The 27,365-nt window shown below is 34.2% G+C and overlaps 2 protein-coding genes across 5 annotated transcripts; one reads left to right on the top strand and one right to left on the bottom strand.

Annotated features, from left to right (window-relative positions):
• Positions 1–896: 896 nt before the first annotated feature.
• Positions 897–19,641, bottom strand: LOC117332746 (protein lava lamp-like). 2 transcript variants are annotated; one of them, XM_033891770.1, is made up of 14 exons: positions 19,527–19,641; positions 17,919–18,155; positions 17,013–17,065; positions 15,915–16,391; positions 15,312–15,501; positions 13,457–13,623; positions 12,257–12,358; positions 11,758–11,929; positions 11,231–11,323; positions 10,911–10,999; positions 8,593–8,693; positions 5,922–6,936; positions 4,509–4,613; positions 897–3,520 (listed from the first exon to the last, which is right to left on the bottom strand). In XM_033891770.1, exons 2-14 carry the CDS (start codon positions 17,953–17,955, stop codon positions 3,491–3,493), a joined length of 2,631 nt encoding a protein of 876 aa, XP_033747661.1. In that variant the 5' UTR covers positions 17,956–18,155; positions 19,527–19,641; the 3' UTR covers positions 897–3,490. The 2 variants fall into 2 exon arrangements, with proteins under 2 accessions (XP_033747661.1, XP_033747662.1); XM_033891771.1 differs by having other exon boundaries at positions 17,919–18,169; positions 19,527–19,631.
• Positions 19,642–19,655: 14 nt separating this feature from the next.
• LOC117332747 (density-regulated protein homolog) lies at positions 19,656–25,277 on the top strand. 3 transcript variants are annotated; one of them, XM_033891773.1, is made up of 7 exons: positions 19,656–19,685; positions 20,981–21,113; positions 21,497–21,516; positions 22,215–22,299; positions 22,973–23,137; positions 24,702–24,841; positions 25,174–25,277. In XM_033891773.1, the coding sequence occupies exons 2-7, from the start codon at positions 20,987–20,989 to the stop codon at positions 25,216–25,218; spliced, it is 582 nt and encodes a 193-aa protein (XP_033747664.1). In that variant the 5' UTR covers positions 19,656–19,685; positions 20,981–20,986; the 3' UTR covers positions 25,219–25,277. The 3 variants fall into 3 exon arrangements, with proteins under 3 accessions (XP_033747664.1, XP_033747665.1, XP_033747663.1); XM_033891774.1 differs by having other exon boundaries at positions 19,676–19,826; XM_033891772.1 differs by having other exon boundaries at positions 19,680–19,891.
• The last annotated feature ends 2,088 nt before the right edge of the window (positions 25,278–27,365 follow it).

Below are 27,365 nucleotides of genomic sequence, written 5' to 3'. Positions count from 1 at the left end.
AAGAGGCCCTTAAACACATTTCGCAAGAAATAGTGATAACAAACTTCAATTGTCAAAATCCAAGATGGCTGCCTGTCGGCCATGTTGTTTTCAGATTGGTCTCAAAACGCAATATGCATAACTAGGCACCAAGGGAAACTTACATATGAAATTTCAAAAAGATTCATTCAGTACATTCTCAGAAATAGTGATAACAAACTTCAATTGTCAAAATCCAAGATGGCTGCCTGTCGGCCATGTTGTTTTCCGATTGGTCTCAAATCGCAATATACATAACTAGGCACCAAGGGGAACCTACATATGAAATTTGAGAAAGATCCCTTAAGTACTTTCTCAGAAATAGTGATAACAAACTTCAATTGTCAAAATCCAAGATGGCTGCCTGTCGGCCATGTTGTTTTCAGATTGGTCTCAAAACACAATATGCATAACTAGGCACCAAGGGAAACCTACATATGAAATTTCAAAAAGATTCATTCAGTACATTCTCAGAAATAGTGATAACAAACTTCAATTGTCAAAATCCAAGATGGCTGCTTGTCGGCCATGTTGTTTTCCGATTGGTCTCAAATCGCAATATACATAACTAGGCACCAAGGGGAACCTACATATGAAATTTGAGAAAGATCCCTTCAGTACTTTCTGAGAAATAGCGATAACAAGAATTGTTTACGGACGGAGGGACGGAGGGACGGACGGACGGAGGGACGGACGGACGACGGACCATGGACGCAGGGCGATTTGAATAGCCCACCATCTGATGATGGTGGGCTAAAAATGCAACAAGTCCCTGTGGATCTGGGTAATGATATGGAAAAATGAGATTTTTATGCCCTGTCTATTTCATGGCAGGGAAAAATAAATCAAAACCTTCGTTATTACAAAATATATTTGTTTTTATTAAAATAATGGTAAATAAATATTTGTATCTGATATATATCAACAATAACATAAAACTTGTCTATAAAATGTATTCAAACACACACTCACGGGGAAGATGTCTTTTAGCAATAAGTATTTATAACTAGATACATTTTCATCAATTTATAAATCTTAACCCAGCATGTAATCATTATTTAAAAAAAATAAATAAATATTTTTTTTTTTTTAAATAATGTATATTTTTACCCAAATAATCTCAAAATCAACAATTTTATACTGTAACTGCTTCCGTATTGGGAATACTGTTACGGAGAAAATATACACTTCAGCTCTGGTAGATGATTTATTAAAGAAATAAATAACAACAGTTTTGTGTTTATCGGGTAAATCACATACCTGACCTTAGAATACAGTTTAAAACTGTAAATGCTGATAATTTTTCATAAAATCATATTCAAAATTAAGGGTTGTTTTCTCTGAATTAATCACAGGGACTTGGCACGATTTTTCAACCATTTATCCAGGTATATATATATAAATATGTATTAAATGTATCTTTATATAATACATAAATATTGACCAAAGGCTGGAAATTTGTGCCAGGTCCCAATGATTTTGATATACTTGTCTGCACCATATCAGTATAGGATGAGAAAACTGCAGGTTCATATTCATTGAATCAACCATGTTATTGGTTTTAGACTAAGGGCTGTTCCAAAATCATCTGTGGAGACTTGGGTTATTCTAAAATCATCTGTGTAGGAGGGGTAGGTGGCATTTTTACAGAGAACCCCACTTCCCATCAAATAAAACATATTTAATGAAAGGAATACTAGATAGAGAAATGGCGATTTACTCCCACCAACCATCAAATTTTGACACAAGTGCTTCCCACCCCTCCTAAACAGATAATTGTGGAATAGCCCTTATAATAATTATTGACCAATCACAACAGTGATAATGTCTTTTTGAAGATTACAAAAAAAAAGTCTAATGTCATTCTATTTTTATATAATGTATCTTGGATATCTGTGATCCAGGTAGAAATGCATACGATACTGTAGAGCTGTTCGTAGAGGATAAATTTACTATATTTGTGGTCATTAACTATGTAATGTTAAAAATGAATATCCAGCGATTATTACATAGAACCATTTACCGCAGAATGTTATACCCGCATGAACTTGGTCCGAATGAGAAAACCACAAAATATCAGCTGCATGAAATTTAACAACATTTTATCTTACTAAGGATTAACAACAAATGATTACAGCCGATATTTTACAATGATTTCCTTATCTTTCTGATCAAATCGTTAATTCTAGCTCCAATTTCTCCAGGTTTGACAGTCATCCTTATGTTTAAATATTTTGAGTAAATTGATATAAATTACAGAAAAAAAAAGACAAAAAATGTGTTTGGATATTGAATAATCTGCTCAATAACATGTATGTACAAGTATGTAAGATCTGACAGGAAATATACCAGTACATTTGTAGCTAAAAGAACCCTAATTTGTTTTTCTCATAAATACTTTGTAGAATATCTACCTAAAATTGAAGATTGGTTTGGCATTTGAAATATTCAAAACTATTGACTAGGTATACATAATACTGCTAATCCATCTTCAATAATAGTCTTAGACAAATACTATAAAGTCATCAGATATTATCCAAACAAGCATACTGAGTATTGCTAAAACAATATATACGTCGCCTACTGGCCCCTGCTAGCTACTATGGTCAAATGTGTGAAGTCTGATCCAAATCCCTCAAGGAATGAAGCCCCTGGAGCACTGACAATGATTTTCTAAAAATAGTAATGATGACCTTGACCTTGACCAACAACCTTGAAACTCGATCTTGTTTGAGATGTAATGGTCTATTTTAAGTGTGAAGTTTGATAAGAATCCCTCAAGGTATATATGTAGCGAGGACAATTTTTGGTGTTACATTCATACATTCACATACATACACATACGTACACATATATGTACGCACAGGACGGACAAAGTGGAAAATACTGTCCCTGGTAGCTAGGGGACTAAAAAATGAAGCATCGCAATATATCAAAGGGGAGACAACTGTGTTTTGCACCGGTAACTTGTAGTGGGAAAAATTGTGATATGTGTAATTTGAGATATTGATTCGAAGATTATGAGACATCTTAATTAAACATATGTTAAAAACATAGATGGACAACCCTGTGTAAAAAAATAACCATGCATACTGAAAAAAAATTTGTTGTTAAAATCAACAGTTCTGCACATTTAAGATTTGTTTTCGTCTAAGAAGGTTGATTTTTAAATTAAATTGCTGGTACATATTATATATATGACATTTCAAAGAAGACATTCCTGAGCAGTTTTTGACTAAATGATAATTGCTGATTCAAAAAATTAAAATGTTTTTGCTAAAAAGTGAAGTTGCAACTTAGGATTTAATACCTAAAATACTTTTAGATGCAAAAATGTCATTCAAAAGTTTAAAATGTGATAGCTCTAGCTAAATCGATCATCTTTACCAGAGCAAGTATTTGTATAAGTATGATAAGGTTCTGAAATGTTTCAATCCAGAAAAAAAACCCACTGTAAACTGTAGCACTGACTTCACTGGCTCCCTCCTGCTCCAGGTGGATCCTGAAAAAGAAAACAAATTTTCATGTGAAAAATCAGATATTAAGAGAATATGTTTCTACCACAATATGCTGTGTTATTCCACTCTCAAGCCATTGTATGAATGTGCCGACTGTTGGATAAATATATGTTATATACCACTAGTGGGATATGACCTTCTGGTCCTTTGATTGGTCAAGAATTTGAACTTTAACCCAAGCTGCAATTGTAATTGACGTCATAAATAATCGAATGACATCACATCACCGGGTCCTGGATGTCACCGGTACACTTTATTTGCATATGTGAAATTATATTTGGCCACGTTTCCCTTTGATTCAAGCCGATATTATTGTGGCAGAAACAGGTCACACGACTCGTGATTGTTGGATATGGAATTTATTTCACATTTTAGCGAGTGTCTTTTGCAACTTTTAAAAAATAACTTACGAGTGTGAAATAAATTCTAATCTAACAATTACTTGTTGTGTAACCTCTATATAGGATTTTAAAATAAATTTTCATTTGATATGAGATTTTTAGGAAATGAGATGAAAATGTTTTATTTTTCTAAGATAACAAAGAAAATATATTCATTAAAGTCTTGGACTTAAACTCTACAAAATAGCCCAAAGAACAATCATATTGACATGTTGCTGGGTAAAATTTCAAATAAGACACACATAAAATTAAATTAAATGTTTTTCATATAAATAAAAGAAAATGATTACAATTAATATCAGGGAATTCTCAAGTGATTGTCGATTATTTAACAGAAAACTGCTCCAAATACTAAAATCAGCTCATAATATATCTTTGATATTTACACCAACATCTTAAGACAGTAATTAGAGTTTCTTAATTTAAATACAAATAAGGAAGTAAAACCATTCCATGACCTATCATAGAAGTAATCCTACAGATTAAGATCTATCTTTTTCTAGAAAATATGAATACGTCGTGTTAAAAAACTTAACACGTTTTAATTACTGTAAAACATTGATCTGCGTACCTCTGTTAATGAAGATGAAGGGTTGGTAGATTTCTCCAAGTTTTCTATCATTTTCTTTGATTCCATCAGAAGTCGTTGTAGCTTCCTTCCTGGAGAGGCATCAGACTGGAATCACATGTTGTATTTATTTATATACCTTACAGAAAAAAACTTAAATTCATGTTTTAATGCTTTTAAACAATAGCACATATATTGTAATTAGACTTTCTGTGTTTTTGATGTTAGTTTTGCTTATTGTCGTGCAGTTTCATAGGATTATCATTTACAACACCATAGCATAATATGCAATTGCAATAATTTTTCACAACAAAACTTGTAAACAATATACATATATTAAAATTTATTAATATTAAAACATCACAAACAGAGTCAAATTTGATTTTCCAATAAGGAATACTAGGATAGGAGTGGAATACCATGGGTCATCTTGTGTAGGAATAACATTATTTGTGAAAAGAATATGGGAGATCTTAGAATAACAGAATATGGGAGATCTTAGAATAACAGAATATGGGAGATCTTAGAATAACAGAATATGGGAGATCTTAGAATAACAGAATATGGGACATCTTAGAATAACAGAATATGGGACATCTTAGAATAACAGAATATGGGACATCTTATATTAGAATAACAGAATATGGGAGATCTTAGAATAACAGAATATGGGAGATCTTAGAATAACAGAATATGGGACATCTTAGAATAACAGAATATGGGAGATCTTAGAATAACAGAATATGGGAGATCTTAGAATAACAGAATATGGGACATCTTAGAATAACAGAATATGGGAGATCTTAGAATAACAGAATATGGGACATCTTAGAATAACAGAATATGGGACATCTTAGAATAACAGAATATGGGAGATCTTAGAATAACAGAATATGGGACATCTTAGAATAACAGAATATGGGAGATCTTAGAATAACAGAATATGGGACATATTAGAATAACAGAATATGGGAGATCTTAGAATAACAGAATATGGGAGATCTTAGAATAACAGAATATGGGAGATCTTAGAATAACAGAATATGGGAGATCTTAGAATAACAGAATATGGGACATCTTAGAATAACAGAATATGGGAGATCTTAGAATAACAGAATATGGGACATCTTAGAATAACAGAATATGGGACATCTTAGAATAACAGAATATGGGACATCTTAGAATAACATTATTGCCAAAAGAATACAGGATATCTTAGAATAACATTATTGCCATAAGAATACAGGACATCTTAGAATAACATTATTATTGTCAAAAGAAGGCAATTGTGTGGGATTATCCAAAATTGTCCGTCTTAAATGTACTCACCATCTTCAGATCCTAAACATCAAAATTTCAACTCTTTTACTCAAGACATTTAACATGATCTTACATCACTGTATATGTATAACTTACATCAGAGTTGGCAAGATGTCTTCGGTTTGACGAATTGTCTTCAAACTCATGTTCATCATCTAAGAAAGATGAAAGTCTATCCTCAAATGACACAGACCTATTCTCACACGGGGAATGCGAACGAATCAACTCCCCTGCATCTGGCCATTTTCTACTTGAGTATCTCGGTGAATCTTTTCCTATTTGATCCTCCTGAATATGTCTTTGTCTATCTTCCTCTTCACTGGAACTGAGTGTACGATGTCTTGCAGAACTTGGCGAGCCACTCTGAATTGCCTCCCTTGGGCCTGGCCATTGGGCAGATTTTGGTGAAGCAGGATTGTTTTTCCAACCATTGTCTTCTGAAGGTCTCGTGTTATGTCCCTCCAGGGAACTTTTACGAGAACCCTGTTTATCAGTTTTACACAGCGGAGGAGTCCTGAACTGGCCATCACTATCCTGGTTCTGCTCTGAAAGATTTTCAAACTCTGCAGTCTGGTCGTGTTCTTGCTCAATTTGAATAGCAGTACTATGAGGCACACGTTCAACCGGTTCATTTTGAATTCTATTGTCAGACTCATGCTGAGCTTGTACAACAGGTAAAAGTTTATGAAAAATCTGTCTTTTACTTTTTGGAGAATGGGATTTCTGCTGCCTATGATGAGTTTCAGAATCCATCAACTCCACAGGTAAGCTCTGGTGAAAGTTTCTAGCTTCGAGTGGGCTCGCTGGAACCAGGTCAGGTGACTGGCGTCGAATACGATGGTGGCGCTCACGTCTGTCTGACATATGAGAAGAATTACCACTCTGACGCTGCGAAGACGATGATGATGCTGGTGTCCGCGAGAAATTAACACTCTGACGGAGAGAATTGTCCTGTTTTTCAGCAAGTTCCTTTTTTTGAGAGAATGATTTCGGTGAGCGAGTCTGATTTTGTGTTTCAGAGTTATGATATAGCGGTGAATTGTTGTTAGTCGGAGGAGGAGAAAGGCTACTATGAGACTTGCTACCATAGCTGCCGCTTCCCTTGGAGGAACTGAGAATAAAAACAATATTAATTATATAGATATATATAAATAAATCATATATGCATGATATGGTATGCAGTGAGAACAGTTGGACAGTAATGTTGGGCAAATTGTAATGATATAAATTCATGGTGCATAATCAGCAACAATTCAGGTGAGAAACTACTAAAATTTAACCCTGGTTAATACTAGCAGCAATATACCACTCGGCTAGAGAGATCTTGTCTTTAGCTCAATCGGTTGAGCGTAAGACTAGTAAGCCAGAGGTCCTGGGTTTGATCCCTAGTGGAGGCAGTGGTTTAAATTTAATTCTACCATGCTTGCTATGCAACGCCAGTTTTGATTGGTTTAAAACCATGTATTCTTTTCCAATAACCAACGCTCGTGCCAATAATACACGCTCGTGCCAATAATACACGGTCGTGAGTCACGGCTGTTACAATTTTATATATCTAATATTCACACGTTTTCTAAAAGGTTACGATAGCCGAGTGGGCTAATGGGTTAGTCTTTCAATAAATTTTTATCACGACGTGAGTTCGAATCCCACGGAGGCCCCCTTTTTTTTCCCTTTTTTTTTCTTTTTTTTTAATCCTTTTTTCTTAAATTTTCAAAATCAATGCCATATGATAGATGCTCTTGATCGTAGTACTGTATTGCCTGTATATTTCATAAACAAATAATGCAATACTCAAGAAATAAATTACAATGTTTTCTCGGGGTTTCTTTGCTGTTTTTCTATTAGAAAGAGGTCGATCTCAGAACTAAACAGCACATGGTAGAATAGAAATAATCAACTTTGACTCGTGTATTGTTGCAGGATATACAACTCGGACTCGGATATTTTGCAATTTTAATTAATAACTCAGGCCTGCGGCCTTCGTTATTAATTTAATTGCAAAATATCCTCGTCCTCGTTGTATATCCTGCAACAATACACGAATCATCGTTAATTATTTCTTAATTAATTATACACTCTGTTACAAATAGAACAAAGTGAGCTAGAAAGATCACATAGATAGTACCACACACTCTATCACCCCTCACCAATAAAATAGATCCATCCATGTGATATCTTAAACACAAGCTTTTATTTTTAAAGTGACCTTTGACCTTTATCCTTGATTAATGACCACCATAATTTTAATCAGGTGTAAAACTTAGCGGTGTGATATCATGTTGCGAATATGAACTTAATATGGCCAAATGTTCATGAGATATCTTGTACACAAGCTACAAACGTAAGAGGGCATGCATGAATGCAGATACAGACGCAGTGAGAAAAGTCATTACTACATAAGCCACCTTTATTACGACTCGTATGAAACAGGGTTCTGTAAACATACATATCTTACAGATAAAAACACTTTTAAGCTGTGATTTGGATTTTATCTATATTGTATTTACAGTATTCTGGCTGTGTCAATTCATCATTGAATATATGTTGAAATTCAGTTCTGCACTAAAATCTGAAAACACTAAAATAAACATTTACGTGTACAGTAAACAAAAGTTACAGAAACTGTTAAATCTAATACACAATTAACATGTAGAGTCAAAACAGGAGTTATAACTAACACAGAACTAGATTTCTCGTACAGAAAAAAAATTCTGTCTAGAATCAATCCCCTTAATATATCGACCCCTGATATCCCCAACCTTACTTGTATTCCTCCAAACTGCCCTGCTGTTTGGTGATGATCTCCTTCGTTGTATCTAAGTTTAACTGCAGCAAATTCAGCTCCCTCTGCTGGCGTTCATACAACTGTTATACGACAAGATTTCAAATACATGTAACAAGAAAACTCCTCCATCAACACACTGATGACCTAGTCAGGGCTTTTTCTCACTGGTTTGGGAAAGGGCCTTTTTGTCTCATTTAGGGAAGGAAATTAGTTAATTGGGAAAGATTTCAAATACATGTAACAAGAAAACTCCTCCATCAACACACTGATGACCTAGTCAGGACTTTTTCTCACTGGTTTGGGAAAGGGCCTTTTTGTCTCATTTAGGGAAGGAAATTGGTTAATTGGGAAAGATTTTTTCAGGATTAAACTGCAAATTTTGGGAATTGGGCCTATTAACGGCCCCAAAAAGCCTCCAGAAAAAGCCCTGCTAGTCTAAGAGTACTCACTATATTACAGGTATGCTATCCTATAAACCAACATATTTTCTTGTATTTCGAAGGCGATTAAAATTCGCGGAAATTCTTCGTCCAGAAATAGTTTCAATGATTGACAGGAATAAAAGGCCTATTGTACCTGTGACTTAATCACAGGGGGTTGGGGTTGGGAGTTGGGGGTTATTCCTGTAAATCTTAAAATTAAATTGCCATCAAAATGTTGTGAGACATGAAAACACGAAATTAAGTTGCCGGGAATATATGTTAGTTTACAGTAGTAGAGTGCTACACATCTTAACCACTTTGTTTAGTAATGCTGAAGTTCAGCTTCGCAGCCATTATAACATACATAATTGTATTATGTGAGAGACATGGCATCCTCTATACTCTCAGGGTTGTCTTCACTTTCGCTCTTTGTACTCCCACATATTTGAGATGGCAAAACAGATGGTAAACAACTAAGGCTATTACAAGTACCCAAATACAGGTCAGTTTGATGAGAACCCAGGTTCAAAAATGTGTACCTATGTACCCATAAAACAGGAAATACATGTATATTGTCGTCCTCCAGTATCAACTGTCAAAAAAGAAAATGGTGTGATATCTTGGTCATTTATTCTGTTCTCACTCATCACTAGAGCAATATGCTATCAATCTCTTCACAATACTTTCAATTTAGTGCAATATTGTTATAATTTTGATTGCTCATGACAGATTTCACTGTGGGGACCTTTAATTTGTTCATGTCAGCTTCCAAAAAGTACGAATAACACAAGTGGCTGTCCGAATTTAAGACTTCATGCTTCCTGCTGTGCATGTGCTGTCAAAATTTACACATGTGATCAGCTCATCAAGAACATTAATGCATATTTTAACAAATACATAGTCTATTAATACAAATTTGGGGCTAGTTTTTTTCTAATAAATATTACTTACTAGAAGCAAATGCCTGTGATTAATGCAAGGAAAATGAATACAATACTATCGAAAACAAAGTATAGTTAAAAACATGTTGATTATATTATCTCTTTTCTGTTATAAACAATGTGATCTGTGTATGGTCAAAATATGACCAGGTGTTTTGGAAAGGTACGCCTCTTCTGTTTCATTGATGTCCGTCATACAAATCTAGTTCAAATTGGGGTCACAAATTACATTCCCAAAATCAGAACTAGAATGATGACAACAGAACCACTACACATATCAACAAGCATTCAACACTTGTTTGGTTTACTGGGGTTTATTACCGTGTGAACAGCCAGGGTCATTTTGAGGCAGGTCTCCTTGCAGTAGTCGGTGACTACATCACTAAAGAACATACAGGAGGCCCGTCACATGCCATCCAGAGCAATTAGAGTAAAGTGTTTTGACCAAGGACACAAAAACGACAGCACAGACAGGCCCGTTTCTCAGCATCTGAGAAACACAAACCGCAATGGGAAATATAGCATTTCAGGAAATTGAAGCCCTATGTCTCAATGAAGCGGTGCTGGCCATTTTCTTTTAGGGGCCGCGGTGGCCGAGTGGTTAAGTCCCGACACTTTAACACTAGCCCTCCACCTCTGGGTTGCGAATTCGAAACCTACGTGGGGCAGTTGCCAGGTACTGACCGTTGGCCGGTGGTTTTTCTCCGGGTACTCCGGCTTTCCTCAAACTCCAAAACCTGGCATGTCCTTAAATGACTCTGGCTGTTAATAGGACGTTAATCAAAACAATGATAGCATTGAACACATCTGACTTTATATCCCACAAGACAATATAATATTTCCAAGTAAGATCACAATGTTGACCAGTGGGTACATCTACCCGCTGTGTACTGTTTAGTACAATCACTCTAAAAGACCCAGAACTCCACTATACCTCTCTGATATGTCGTAGTTGATGGTCCGTTCTGGCTTGTTTGGCTCTAAGAGACTCAATCACTTGGTCCTTACATTTCTCACGTTCATCTGAAACAGTATCTATATACGTACATATAGGGTCTAAAATGAGTTTATATTTTATATGAGATTTTATGAGCGAGCTTTTCGAAATCTTATGAAATATAAACTTCTGGGGAAAATTTAGCAAAACACACTTGTAATATGATATCCTTATTAAAAAATATTACAATAATTCTATATACATATTACATTCTTTAATATGTACAGTATATATAGCTGATAATTAGTATTACTTACTAAAGTCATCCTGCATGACGATCTGCAGCTGTTTCATCTGGTCCAGCTTCCCCGTCATCTCGTGTAGCTCGGAGTCTCTCTTCGTCACCAACTCTACCAAAAACAACACACAAACACATCAAATGTCATACTGTATATTAATATCATAAAACACATGTGTAAATAAATAAATGATGCAAACTTAGCCTTTCTTTTACAAGGGTAATGAATTTGAGATAATTTGTTTATTTTCTCATATGGGTAAATTAAGTTCTTTGACAAATAGAATCTTACACTCTTATCAATACAATATGGAATTCATCAAACTTGTTGAATAATTCAATATGTCTTTCGTGTATTACATTATTGATTCAGAACTTGTTAATAAATTCTGCATTATACTGACATGCATGTTAGATCTTCTACCATCTAACACATTGCAAAGTGAAATTAAATCCATGGGAAATGGTGGAATTTTCCAGACAGAAAAATAATATCATTTTCAGATAAGATCCCCATTACAAGATAAGATAAGATTTTCTCCTCACCAGTGGAGAGTTCCAATTCCTGTTTAAGATCACTATGCTTTTGCTTCCATTGATTGGCCTGTTTGATAGCTTCTACTTCTCGGTTCTGACATTCTTTTGTACGAATGTCCAGCTGTTTTAACCGGTCAGTCAGCTCTTGTATATGAGTAGTCGCAGTTGTCAAGTCTTGTTCCTGCATTGAAATACAACTAGATCTTCAAAAGAAGGGTTAATTTAATATCCCTCAATCCCAGAGAAACTTACAAAAAAATATATAAAAAAAGGAGAATTATTCCAATATGAAAAAAAAAAAGAAGAAAAAAGTTCAAAGTAAAAACAATCATTTACAAATGCCAAAACTCTCATATTTAAACGTGTATCAACTAACACATATTGCCTGATCAAAAAAAAATTTAAATGTTGGTAGCAAATTATATAAATTCTATTTGAATCAAACCTTTCCCTACAAATATCAATTACTATCCGACACAAGACTGTCTTCAGTCTTAAAGAGACCTACCTTAAGCTTGACCAGAGTGACCATTTCATGTTCTCTGGCCTGGAGTTGACCAATAGTATTTGACAGCTCTCTCTTAGACAGACTTAGTGACTGATTCTTCTCCTGAAATATATCAATACCATAGCATCAAGTTTAATGAAAGAGAAATTGATGTATATATACGTAGTTGATAAGGGCTGTTCCAAACTTATCTATATGGGAGGGGTGGGAAGTATTTTACAAAGACTCATCCATCAAATTTCAATACAATCCAACCCTTCCCACATGGAGAATTTTGAAATAGCCCTGAATTTCTAAAGCATTGAAACACAGGTCTTTCGTTTGACCTTTGAGGTTTTATCAATTTTAGAAATCAAAGCCACTTTTACCATAAATATAAAGTAAAATCTTGTAAAATGCAAACGTCCATTCAAATCAAAACTGATTTACCCAAGCTGAAGTCGATGAAAATAGTTATAAAAGTGGCCACTTTATAATATTATGTGAGTTTTTTTTATATAATTTATGCCAGAAGTAGTGGTGTAATGTTTCACTGATGCATCAATGTATTGGATCGCAGTATGTTGCATCGATGCATCGTCTATCCTTCATTTGTATCACGATACTCGAAAATGTCTAGTTATCTCCCTTGACCAATGTTAGCTTACGTTTTGTAGTAAACAACATTGCTGACAAGGCCGTTCTAGCAGCTTATAAAGCTGCCTGTTGGAGTTCTTTCAAATCAAAATTATCAAAATTCAAGAATGCTTTGTGGGACTCAAATATTCCAGAAATACCACAAACAAAACATGACTACTGTACTATGTAATACCAAATATCTGATAGGTCATCAGCTTACTCATACATCGTGATACATATCATATCGTGACCCCTGTATCACGATACGAATTATATTGTTACCCACCTTGCGATACACAGCTCTAGCCAAAAGTAAAGTTAGAATCATTTGTGATCTATGACACTATATCTCTCAGAGTGATTGTGATTCTACTACAACTTTACATTACATTCTTATCATTTCATAGAACAGTATGTCAATAACTAAGAGAGATAATTCACCATTTTTTTTTCAATTATCTGAAGAGTATGTACATGTTGATTGGTGATTACCTGAATACAGTAACATTAAAATATTTTGTTCCAAATGACTAGAACATTTATTTAAAACAATTTAGGATCACATATTTGTGAGTTCTCTACCTCGAGTTCCTGTATGACAGTGGTGTGATTGCTGTTCTCTGAGCTCAGTTTGGCTAGCTGTTCTACTGTAGACTCGAGTGTCGAGTTGTGGTTGTGACTCTCATTCTTTAGTGACTTGAGTCGTGACAAAGCACCCCTTAGCTGTTTGCTCCTCTCACTTAACTCACCTGTGTAATATTGGAGTAAAACATCACAACAATCATTGGTTATATATTGAATATTTTAGAATGATTTCTTTGACCATAACTTTTCTATGTAAAATATTTCATCACAGATGATGGTTTGTTTTATAAAGATTAAAGAGAAGAATATTTTCCTATAGAAATCCATCTTTGCTAATCAAGACTTCTGATTAAGGTACACTCCACGAACCCTTGGCAAATATAATTGTATTTAAACCGTCATGCTCTGGAATCCCAGGGCATCTCAATCAAATCGCGTTTAACATTCAGACTTGGTTTCACAGTAAACAAAAATGGTGGCGCCCAATACAGAGCTACCTTGTCGACTATGTCATGGCATTTTACCTAAATACAGACGTACAATCTTTGGGGAAACATTAGGAGTGCTTGATCAATTGATAGAAGCTATTGATCACATACCTCATAAAAATGACACAAGTCTCCATGTTTGTAAACATCACTGATGAAGTACATCAGAAACGTTCATTTTGAATGGATGAAAATTTCATGCGTAAAGGGTGGTAATTGCCAAGGGTTCGTGGAGTGTAACGTAATCAGAAGCCTTGGCTAGCGAAGATGATAGAAATCATAATAAGCATCACTGTTAATGTTGCCCCCGATCTGTTGCTCATTAGTGTATTCATGTAAAATATACATTGTTGCACTTTGTTGCAACTTCAACATTCCGATGACATCACATTGTTTACAAGTTCCGCGTTGTGTCTACACTGCCTGACAAGAAGGCTACGTTTTTGTCAGTTATCAATGTTTTAATTGATGAGATATAGTACAACATCATATAATATTAGTTTTGTATGTAGTTTAATGAGAAACGGTAGATTAAGCGCAAGAATTCTACTTTCACTTTGTCACCGCATTCCTGATTGAAGCTAGGATCGACTGTCATGGCAACGAAAAAGGCTGTGGTTTTATTAAAATATTAGACGTACAGACGTGTATGTATAACTTAAAACATTCCATAGATTCAGTATGTCTTTGAAAAATAACTGCAAAAAACATATTATATTAATTACGATTCGTTGCGTTCGTGTGGTGATGTTTGTTCGTTTCTATGAGACTTTTTGGATAGGAAATTAACTTATTGATGTACTGTGCTGTGCACCTGAACGATTTCCGTGATAAATAGGGGAAAAGTTGGATTATAAAACCAAAAACGCTGTAGTTGGGCCTTTCCCCGACAAGAAATCAAGTGAACGTTTTTGAAGGGAATCGTTAAAATCGATCAGATGCATAGGACTTTTCAGATGCATATTGATATACCCTTTCCATTGATTAAAGGTACCTCATTGAAAAAAATGATTTAGAAGTTGCACTTTGCAAAAATCTTTAACAGTGTTAATGTTACTGCATTAACCAGTAACGTGACCTAACTACATTTGCGAGTGACTGAGAGGGCCGTCGTTAAGCAGAGGACAATGTGCACTTTCATTAGAAATGCTTATTGAGCACGTACAACATTGTAAATAGGGAAATAAAGATATGGAAAAATAAGTGTCGAAATTAAGGTGCTTATATAATGAAGGACAACATTAACAGTGATGCGTACTGCTCATTCACCTGATAAAACAGTGTATAGCCCGCGGGTTATACCCAGGAAAACAGTGGTGCTTATTTTAGAGCTTGTTATCAAGTTTCTGTTTACTACTACAAACCATCATATCTAGCACACTTCTGTTCCAGCAGCAGAATCCTTTGTCTGTCTTGTTCCCAGGACAGTAACTGTTGTTGATGTGCGGCCATCATGTCATTAAGTTCTCTGTCTCGATCTTGTAGCTCCGCCACCAACAACTGAATTTCCTGTCTTTGTCTCTTCATGGTCGTGCCCTCCAGATCAGAGGCATTCTTGAAATGACAATGAAAATATTGAATCTTGTGTTTTCTATATTGTATACAGAATATATACACATAAGATATCATACATCACTTGAAGCCTTATATTCTGCATGTTTTAAATTACCTTTAATCTAAATTTACAAAATTACCTCTTTAGAAACCAAAATTACCTCTAAAAAAACAATTTATATCAATAATTGATCAGAACTACATGTATTTCTGGGTAGTTTTTAGATTAGGGTTCTACAGTGTTAGTTCAAAACTTTACCAATAGATAATCCTTATAATTGCGGAATCGATTACATATTATCAAAATTATTTTCATTTAAATGTCAAACTACCAGATCAATTTTTTTTTTATTACTTCCAATAAATGGCAAAGCACTAATATAACTTTGCGATGATTATGAGTTAGAATTTACCTGAGATCTCAATGAGTATTTTTCCTGACCTGTAGCTGGGCTGGTTACTGCTATTGGCGCTGATCTGACCATACCAGTATTACCGCTAGAGTACTGTCCACTCACAGACTGACCAAAACTGGATGACGGTAAAAACCCAGTTCTCAGCCCAATAGGAGCAGTTGACATTCCTGTATTATCAGCAAATGGAATTTCCACATTCCGAAAATTTTTAAATTTGTCACTATATGAGCCTTCTGTAGGTTTTAGTGAGACACCTGTGTCAAAGGGAGGGAACTGCTGTTGTGGCATTTCACTAGGAGGAGGGGTGTGACCTAAGGGTGTCACTCGACTGGTGTTGCTTCTTTCATGTGGGCGGTTCTTGGAGTGATGATATTGTCTTTGTTGTGATGTGTTGAAACCTCCAGTCTGGGGTGGAACACTAATAGTTTTCTTGGTGTGTGCTTTCTTTTTGGTGGAAAATGGAGGAATAGTGGACTGTAAAATAAATAAATAAATTTCAATTGTTTAATAATCATTTATCAATTGTTTAATAATCATTTATCAATTGTTTGATAATCATTTATCAACTGTTTAATAATCATTTATCAATTGTTTAATAATCATTTAAACATCTAAACAAAATACAAATGAAGACAACACATTTTCCCATTACGAATACAATGCTGACAACAATAAAATATCTACAGTAATATTGATTTAATTACCACAGGAAAAGTATGATAGCTCTGTATATAAAACATGTATGTATTTGTCAAGACAAAATATAGATTTAAGAACAATATTCAGTCAATTGTCCTCAAGCTATATGATCTATGTCAAAATTGGGCAAAATTGAAAGAGAGAATCTGAAATATACGTTTATGAATTCTATCTTTGACACCCTCAGATATACATGATTATACTGTAAACGTGGTTATTTTGCAGTTACGATTTGTAAATTATACGCGTCGGGGTATTTTTTGCGATCGATCCACATTTGTTTGTAATTGGAGATTATGCAAATTTCGCGATCGAAAGGATTCCGTGTAATTAGCGCAAATTTCCTCCTCCCAGAAATTTCCACGTTTACAGTTAGCAATAGCGGCAAATACTGACCTTGACTGGTGTGCTGTGGATAATATCTTCTGCATTAGATACTGGTAATATACCTGTAAATAAATATGAAGTGATCACATTTACAGTAAAAAACATAATCATCTTTTATCCTCTATCTAGACATAAAACTAATACTATAAAGATTTTATTTGCTCAGAGTTTATAACTTATCTTTATATCTTTAACATTTAACAGCATATATCCAACTTGATTGACAAATCTTACCCTGTATCATCTATTGAAAAAGTTTTTTTTCTCAGTTTCACACAACATGAAAAATAAGTAAAATTGTTAAATAACATGAAACTCCACAGTGATTTTAGCTTGGTGCCCTCCATGGTATATACGTGTATTTAATGACTGAACTTATCGATCCCTATACATCTGTTTTTCCTCATGATTATTTGTTTTATTGACACACCTGTCTTAAAAGTTGAACTTGTACAATAAGGGACCTTGGAAAACAAAGATTTGTCATGGTTTTTTAAAGCATAACTTTAAGATGGATAAATATTTTTCAAAATGGACACAGGACAGACAGATGGGCAGACGGATCACAAATGACATGTGATTTGATAAGCCTATCTAGCTAGCTACCAACTGATGATGTTGGACTATCACTCTGAAAGGCTGTGTGATTTGTATACATGATCAGCTAACTATATTCAATTTTATCATAAGCCTGTGTCAGGTAAGTGACGATGTCAAGTACTGGTTAAAACCCATTTATACTGATATTAGTTTAGTGTAGTAGAAATGCTAATTATATAATACATCCATTGTATATATGCAATTTTGTTAGCCCATCCCCTACTTCATGCTAGATATTACTGATATTGGCTTTTGATATCTGGCCTTGGCTTTTAAAATACCTCCAATATGTGAAACATACATACAATATTATACCTGAATCATCCAAAAATGTCCCTGGTTGAAAATCCATTCATGGAGTCCAACATGAATAAAATTCATGAATTAAAAGGTTTCGGCTGCTGGCATTAGACTTAGCTTGACATGCCACCTTTCTTCACCGTTGCTTGTATAGGTCAACAAAGAACGTAGCTGTATCACGATCACTATAATACTGCCTTACTAATAGTTGTGGATCATTCACAGATTTCTTCAATAGTTCAGTTCAGCATACTGGAAAGACAATACTATGAAAGATGAAATGATACATGTACATTATTCCATTTTTAATATATATAATTAATTTTCCATTGCTTATATGCAGCTTTCTGATTGAAGGTTGTTTTCTTTTCATACCTCTATAAAAAAGATATATGGAAATGACGCGAAAAATGTGACGTCACAATTCAAAATGCAATATGACCATTGACGTTGCGTATTGATTTGTTAAATAGAATCCCATAAGCTTTTTAACACATGGTGTCAGGGCCAAAGGAAACTTACCGGTTGGTTCCAGGGGGTATGTTTGGATTACTAGCTAGCTTGCACTGATAAGTCGCATTATCTATATATTGGTATTGGTACCGGTGGTGACTGGTGTGTGACCTTAAAGCAATCCTTGGTTTCAAGTTCAATTCAATTCATTTGGTTTCAAGTACATGTACCTGGTATGTGTGTAATGCTATATAGCTATAAGATCGGGACTTAGGAGACATGCAACTCAAGGCATGGTGTTGTCTTCCTGATGGGATAAAAGATTTAGGAAAAAGGAGAATATCTAATGTGCTGGTCATGATCAGCGGCTTCATTATTAGCACTAACTTAGGAAAATTTGATAGTTTGACAGCAGGGAGATCGAGTACAGAAAACAGACAATTTTTCATAAGGAATACATGTACATAGACCCTACCTTTCCGATGCCAGCTTGCGCAGCTGTAATCAATATTAACATGTTACGCTAATTAAAATTTAAGCCGTCAGATTTTCTGCCATGATGAAAATCTCATATATATATATATATACAATATGAAATCAAAAATTAATTATAAATATAGTTAGAGAAAATCTTTCAATTGTAGAGGAAATGCCCTGGACTGAATATTCCAGTGATCCAACCCTCTAGCTCAAATTCTTTGAGCATCATTATCATAGTGATGATACCAACCGACAATGCCTCCGTCATAAATTTCTCGTCGTGAAATCTATTATATTGTTACAGTAAGTCATACGTCTTTTAACACATTTTATTGTTTCCTTGCTCAAGTAGACTATATAATTTATAAATGATTTTTGGAGGAAATACGAAAGAAGCTGAAAGCCTCTATAAAATCTATGTCCACATATATCTGGTTTATCACTACATAAATTGAATTCCTTATACATTTAAATAACTACTCTGTTTGTTAAATGCTAAAATGTTGATCTTTTGATTTCATTTTAATAAATTTAAAAGGTTAGCAACATTTCAAAATCCGATTTCAAAACATGCACAGACCCATCATGAGGAAACCGCATAAGTCATGTTGTTTTTGTCGATCATCCATATTAACACAAAAATTCTGAATACCAATCACTGATGACAAAGCTATTATTTCACCAACTTACCATTCGTCAGTGGGTAAAAGTAGATCAAAGTATTTGGCATTCAAAGAAACTGCAGGGAGCCCGATTTTTGAATTTGTTTACAAAATTTCATAATCCGGTTCCGGTTGGGAAAACGCATGCGCAAGTAAAGCCGGTTACACCATTTCCGGAATTATACATGTGAGTGAAAGGGAAGTTTGTCGTTGTGTCACTGTACTGAGATTTACCGTCAATGTTGGAGTTGTGACGTGTATTTTAACATACAAATACGCAATTTACATTAAGAAGCGTAACATAATAGAGTTGGTGTACACTTAAGCAGTGAGGAATGTTCAAAACTCTCAACTCTGACAGATGTTACCCCACAGGCGTCTGAAGTTCTGACAGTAAACTGAGATATAATACCATATAAAAAATAACTGTCAGAACTTCAGACGCCTGTGATTACCCCCGGTAGAAAAGAATATAATATGTACTCCGTGAGCGTCATTACTTCATAAGTACAAATATTATTTTGACATAGGCTATATATACAGACTGGAATTTATCCCTGTGTCCCTGTGATTAAGTGAATTTACAATCTCACTCTGTCATGATTCTGCATACATATCATCCTTGGTTTACTCTGCTAGATGTACCCTATTGAGTACCATAATGAAGACATGGAATTGATTCATGCCATTGACAGGAATGCGTTCTTTCAAATTTTCGGTCATGATTGAAAAACTAAATATAGTTATTTGATGGGTAGTTTTAAGAATTTATCTTTTTTATTTAATTATTTATGGATGACAGCTTTATATGTATTCAATGTTTTTTAAGCTGCATCATGTTTCCTTTAAAAATGATATTTTCAAGCACTATATTGTTTCACACCAAGGACCCTCTTTGATGAATTCATAACTGTTATATTTCAATTAATATATCTCTTTTCTAGTTGTTACACAATAATAAACAGATTGTCTCATTCGACTTGGTCGTTGTTGCATGTGCTTTTTTACTGAAATTACTTCCTGGCTTTTCATTTGGGTCAGGTCATCAAGTCTGTTTTTAAGTGTGTTTGTGGTTACTATATATGTGATAGGCAAATTGTTTCAAACTGTTGGTGTTCTTGTGTGTATCTAGGGAATATTAGTTATTATTATTTTCAGTAGGAGTTTGTTTTTATAAACTGTGTTGTTTTTCTTATTATAAACTACTCCTTTTGAAACAGTTTTTCACTTCATGCTTTTATTGCATTCATTTTTTTTTTGGAAAGTGTATACGTACATGTATGCAATAACCAAGAAATTTATCAAAAAATGAAAACTGTTAAAAGCAAGACTAAATAACAGATTGGAATATACTGCAAAACAGCAAGCTTATACATTGTAGTGTACCATAAAGAAGCCAATCTTTCACATAAGAAATTATCAAAATATACCAGTTATAGATTACTTTAAGTTTACCAAGGTTAACTGTTTATTAAATTCCAGTAAAACATGGCCACTGCTGAACCAGAAGATCCGGTAGTAGTACCGGCCCCAGCTGCTGAAGGGCGTCAGTACTTGGTGTATGAAGGCCCAAGGTCTGATACAACCTACCCATTGAAGGTGCTATATTGTGGAGGTATGTGGGTATAGATTTTCCTATTTAACCCATCTACACTTACTGCTTATGTTGTAGATAATAAATATCAAGACTATTTAATATACCTATTTTCATCACTATACTTGGCATGTTACCTACCATTGCTACAGTTCAGAGGTTACTGTTTCTCATTTAGTGGACATGCAGTTTCAGTGATTGCCATTTTTTTCTGTAATTATAACATCTATAATTGAAATGTGAATCATGACAGATCTCAAGTTTTATATTTTCATGTTTTAATAAATACTTAATATGTATATGTTGTTGATAACACTCATTTAGTTGGCAGTTTCAGTGGTTGCCTTTTACTATGATAACATATTTACATGTTTTCAAGAGCAATTGCTTTTATTTTGTTTCAGAATGTTCCATGCCACTGGAGGTGAGTTTTCCATTAAAAAAAAAAAAAAATCACAACAGCATTGCCTTCATGAAATTGAAAAATAGTTAAATTTTCATTAAAAATTTGATGATGTTGCTGATTTTTTCTATGTTTTGGGAAAACAACACCTTTATCAAGAACTAAAGACCTAAATATCACTGATCCATTCTGAAAACACAGACAGATGCCATGTCTTCATGATTCAACTCTAAATATCCACAAGATAGTACTTGTCAATTGTTATTATCAGGGCTTTATTTTTCCTGACTCACAAGTATGTTTTATTTTGTAACAATGATTTATCATTTCAAATCTCAAAAGTATATATCTATAAGGCCAAATGGTTTTTATCCATTCCATCAGAATACACCACTCAAAAATATATTGCTTAGTACTGATATAAAAGGATGAATATTTTAATATTCAAAATTTAAAGCTAATGGGGATTTACATAAACGCACACACCATTCGTAGATATCTATATATTATACTGATTAACAAGCCAGTTACCTATAGCTAGCTTCATATCTTATGTCTACGTATATTTATTTCTTTTTCCTTGCGGCACTAGCCTTATCTGCCATTCATAGGTATTGAGAACATGATTTTTTTCAGAGTTGCTTCCCCTTAAACCTATAAATGTCCACATTGTATGATTTTCAGTTCTGCAATGAGTGAGTGTTGTATTTTCATTTTAGTACTGTGAATATTACCCAAACTATGAGAAATGCAAGAAGTGGCTGGAGACAAACTTACCGGATCATTTTGAAAGGCTGAAAGCAGGTAAGTTCAGTTATTTTTTGTCCATATATTTATACCTTTTACTTTATTTATCTCAAAACTTTTTAGGGAAGCTCATGAACTTAAGATTGTAAAAGGTTGCTTATTGAAAGCTCATAAACTTAAAACTGTAAAAGGTTGATTAATTTACGGATCTGTGATACATGTACAACTATATATATTAATCTTTTTGCCAATACTGTAGAGAAATGAAAATGCTAGTAAACGGTTCCAGAGAAATGAAAATACCTGGTAATAGTGTTCTAGGGAAATGATAATTGAGTACTCTTCTAAAATTAAGTTAATTTTAGGTTATTCATTCCTCCCCAATTTCACTTTGAAACTTTTTCTTTAAGGTTTTTTTTAAGTGTGTCACTGGATGTGTTTATGTAAACACACAATGCAGTTAATGTTAGTTTGAATACAGCAATTCTGTAATCGAGAGAAGTACTCTCCATGATAAAGCATCAATCCTGGCCTTATCCCCATATGTTGTGAAAAACAGGAAAAGGGATGCAGTGGAAAGTATTCATCAAAAAGAAACTGATAAATTCTGAACAAAAGTTGAATTTGACCTTGAAACTATCTTGTATATCCTGAACAAGATAGAATTATGATAATCTGTATTTAAATATGGTAAGATTGACAGATTAAAAAAATAGTGTTCTCTTGTTAGATGGTGATGACGGAGAGACAGGAGATGCAGAGAAGAAAAGACAGAAGAGAGGAGGGAAGGGGCAGGTGAAAGCAAAGAAGAAGGCAGAACCTCAGGGAGTGAACTTAGGATACATCAAGAGGGGAAAGAAAAGGAGCACCGTGATTACTGGACTCTCCACCTATGGTATTATATCATTGTACTCCTCTTCTTTAGTCTTCAGACCTAATGTTACCTGAACATGGACAATAAGTATTACTATTAGGTCAATTTTTTAGATGGGCCGTGTATGTACATAAGGATTTTGATTTGAAATGTATGTAACGTTTTGATTTTGAGAAAGACAATGCCTAAAATATAGTCCAAATATTAAACGATGTGACGAGAATTTTTAGATCATGTAACTGCTAAAAACGCTGGAATTAAATAAAAGGCAACAAAAATATTAATCCTTGTCGACTTGTTATATAGTTATATATACCGTAAAAACTCGTGTAATTTGCGCACCAGTGTAATTTGCGCTGAAAATGCTGAGAAAAAAAACTTCTATCCGTATATTTTGTGCATGAAAAAAATTGACCAAAAACGATGTCCAGGTCGTCCCGAAAACGATGTATGAAAATGACACTAACACAGATTAACACAAAACTTTATATATATATGTATATGTTTTGTAACATGAACTCTAAACTAACCTTCCATATCTATAGAAAATGTATAGAAAATTGTGAGAAGTAAAAGTTATATTTTTGAAGATAAAGGTACACTCCACTTTCTTAAGATACGAGTGAAAGGTATGGGTAAAAACCCCACCTGTTCAAAAGTTATCTGGAGCACCGAATGATCTGTGGTTGCTAGGTTAATTGTCAGCAGGAAGTCATTGTATTGTTGCTGTGACATCATTGTATTGTTGTTGTGATGTCATACAATTATTGAGAACATATATGAAGAGCATGTGTGGCTTGTCTCAACCATTGGGTGAAGTTAATAGAATCTTTCTCCCTTGGGAATGAGACGGGATCTCAAAACGGAGGGGTAAGATTCTGAAGTTGCCAAACACAAAGCTTGCCAGGTGTTTGGTAGCTTAAGCATCTTACCCGAGGTTCAAGATCCCTGTCTCATTCCTGAGGGAGTTAATGATTATTTTTCTCTTACCCTTTATACCCTCTTAATTGCCGTTACATCAATGCAAGACAATGTTCACGTGACATGATTAAATTGGTTACATGACGTCGTTGCATTGTCGCCATGACGTCATGGTATCATTGACATGACAAAGTGCAATTGTTGAGAATGTATTTAAAAGCACTCAGCTCTCCATGTAACAGACCCATGTAAAATTCTATTAATCTTAATTAGTGTTAGGACAGTTATCAGTTATAATTGATATTATAATCAATTGGTTTACATACATTTATTATCTATGAGCAATTTTGAAAGCTAAACTGAATTATTTCTGATTCCAGTGTTAATGTACTGTCAACAAAACATGTGGTTTGTTTGTAGTGATTAAAAAAAAGTAATTATCAAAAACTGGTTTTGCATTCAACATTGTATGAAACCCGAACAGTCTTGACAATCTTGCTAAGGAAAATTTGATAGACATTTTGAATTTTTGAATTTGAGAACAGTTATACGTGTATATATAAACTTATTGCAAAAACCTTTTTCCTCCTCTTTTTTTTTCAAATTTGGGTGCCTCTGAGAAATTCTAGGAAGAACTTAATAAAATATTTCACATTTGTTGCAGAAATTGATCTGAAGGAAGCTAGCCGTTTCTTCTCACAGAAGTTTTCATGTGGCTCGTCTGTAGTAGCTGAGGATGAAATCTCGATCCAAGGAGATAAACGGGACGATCTCTTTGATATTCTGTGTGAAAAATGGCCTCAGGTAATCATAATACATTTATTCTATAATACATCAGATATATTTTCTTCTCACTTTTCAAAAGGAGTGAATTTTGCAGAAAAAAATGACACTAAATAAGTAGTTTTTTGAGAATTAGTGATTTCGCGAAATTTGAAACGCATCAATGTTTACATGAGTCAAAAATGTAAACATGATGTTTTCAAATGTATTAAGTTGAGGATTTTAATTGTTTTTGTAAAAAAATAATAGAATTCTTAGAGAATTCTGGAGTTTACTTAAAACTTACTATACTGACAAAGCAGGACAGATGAGACAGGATTATGTGTAATTCTTGATTTTTTTTTCTCATTCAGATCGATGAAGACAGTATAGATGATATTGGCGAGGTGAAGAAATGATGAAGATATTTAAAATATATATCTTTGAAATTGAATAAATTAAATTAATTAAGACAATAGTTTCACTAGTTTGTCATTTTGGTGTTGCTTATATTATTTTATGATTCACTTCTTGATATTAGTCATTACATAACTTTAAAAAACAAATGAAAAATTCTTAAAAAATATTTAACAAAAGAATGTAACTTGGATGAATTCATGAACAAAGCCTTATAAGATTCATGGAAACCCAGGAATATCCCAAGCAACAAGGTTCGATTTAGGAGTGTTATAGAATCTCAGAATGTGTGCTATATAACAACAAATGCTATATCTGATTTGTGTTACTAATAAGAGTTATCTCTCTTTAAATTAGGTAGAGTATAAAACACAAATTGATGTATTTAAAATTAGAGGTACATTGCAGCGGAACAATATCCGCTCCTCCAAAGTCCCAAGTAAAGCAGATTCTTGTATCAGAATGCATGGATATGTGAAGAAAACAAATGTGTTGTTCAGTTATGATATGATGATGAAGATTAACAAATCCTTGCAAGTTTCATAAATATCAGTTTATATACGGAAGATCTCCGAACAAAATTTCAAATACCCTGCTGAAAAAATGACAAATTGAAATGTTGCTTAGGTAATAGGAACATACACAGCCTCTCAAAACACAAAAGTGCACTCATTACAATGGCCCAGTTTCAAGGTCATCGGGGTCAAATGTGTTAAAATCTTGAAACAATCCTCATTGATCTAGAGGCTTGGGGTCGTGATATTGGCTTGCATGAAGTGCTACCAAGTTTGTTAAAATGAAGGACCTTGAACCACATTGAAGGTCATAGGGGAAATGTGGTAAAATCTTTTAATAATGACTTATTAAAGAGAGGCAGAATCATGATTGGATTGGATGAAGGGTTGGCAAAGTTTGTTCAAATGAATATGACCTTGACCCACTTCGAAGGTCACAGGTGAAACATGGTAAAATCCTTTAATGACACATTAACAAAGGGAGGCAAAGTCATGATATTGGAAGAGGAACATGCTTGGATGAAGGAATACCAGTTTGTTCAAATGAATAAATTGACCTACTTTCGAGGTCAGAGGGGTCAAATGTGATTTCTTCTCGATATCCAATGGCCTAGTGTCATGATATGGGACCAGTAGCATGGTGAGAGGGAATGAACCCTATAAATTATGTTTTAGTGTATAAACTTTGCTTACTCTCATATTTGAATAAAGATGATCCAGATCAATTTTAAGGACTCGCACAACTAAATCAGCCAATCAGCTGGTGTTTCCCCCTGAACCAAGTCCCTGAGGAAAATGTGTTTCTTAGGTTTATAGCTGTTTTCCTGAGTAAATTACATATGAAATGGGTACTTTCTACATACGAGAATAAAGTGTAGGGTCTTGAGATTTGGAAAATCAAAAATTTACACTCCTACTGAAAATATATTGGCGTAGGATTCGAAATGTAAAAAGGCGGGAATTCCCCAGGTGGGGGTACCCCAGTGTACTGTTAATGTCAGGGTTACTGTCTTTCGAGTACCTGTGTGCTCTAATAAGCCATTAAACCTATACAATAACAACATTTATCCGATAGAAAAAACTTGAAACTTTAATTTGATATGAATTTCACATCATTTGAACTTCAAACGAGCGAATAAAGGGATGGGGTCACTAGTAATAACATATAGTAAATTATTTAGTTGTGCGAGTCCTTTAAAGTCGTATTAACAGCAAGTCAGCAATACAGGACCGTTGGGCCTCATGATGTACATATATAACTTTATAAAAGATGTGGAGCATCAAATACACCAGCATACACATGTACATTGTATATCTATGATATACAGTACACAGTCACAACTATACATACAGTTATTATTATGAACTGCCGTGCCTGTCAATGGCAAGAGGTGTTGATCAGCTGTTCAGATGTGGAAATCTGTCTAATAAAACATTTTGTTATAGTAATGTATCATGTGTCCTTAAAGCAATATGTGTCTAAGTATTATTGTATGTCACGGAAACATGTCTTTACAATGTATTTTATGTCTCAGAAATGTGTTCCATTAAGTGTAATGGATGTTATATCGTGTAATGTGTCGTTTGGTTGTGTTCTACGTCATGGTGATAAAACACTTGTCTTTAAGTTATGT

Source organism: Pecten maximus, chromosome 8 (assembly GCF_902652985.1).
Source record: "Pecten maximus chromosome 8, xPecMax1.1, whole genome shotgun sequence".
Classification (NCBI taxonomy): Eukaryota; Metazoa; Mollusca; class Bivalvia; order Pectinida; family Pectinidae; genus Pecten; species Pecten maximus.
This window is presented reverse-complemented; position numbering and strand designations above follow the sequence as displayed.

What these genes read in the sequence shown, in the direction of transcription:
- LOC117332746 (XM_033891770.1), bottom strand. Translation starts at nt 17,955, where the DNA reads ATGGATTTTCAACCAGGGACATTTTTGGATGATTCAG. An exon ending in AATACTCATTGAGATCTCAG is followed by an intron (nt 15,502 to 15,914) that starts GTAAATTCTAAC and finishes TGTCATTTCAAG; the next exon opens with AATGCCTCTGATCTGGAGGG. An exon ending in GGCAGTTTGGAGGAATACAA is followed by an intron (nt 6,937 to 8,592) that starts GTAAGGTTGGGG and finishes TTTTATTCTCAG; the next exon opens with TTCCTCCAAGGGAAGCGGCA.
- LOC117332747 (XM_033891773.1), top strand. Translation starts at nt 20,987, where the DNA reads ATGGCCACTGCTGAACCAGAAGATCCGGTAGTAGTACCGGCCCCAGCT. An exon ending in TTTTGAAAGGCTGAAAGCAG is followed by an intron (nt 22,300 to 22,972) that starts GTAAGTTCAGTT and finishes TTCTCTTGTTAG; the next exon opens with ATGGTGATGACGGAGAGACA. An exon ending in TGTGTGAAAAATGGCCTCAG is followed by an intron (nt 24,842 to 25,173) that starts GTAATCATAATA and finishes TTTCTCATTCAG; the next exon opens with ATCGATGAAGACAGTATAGA.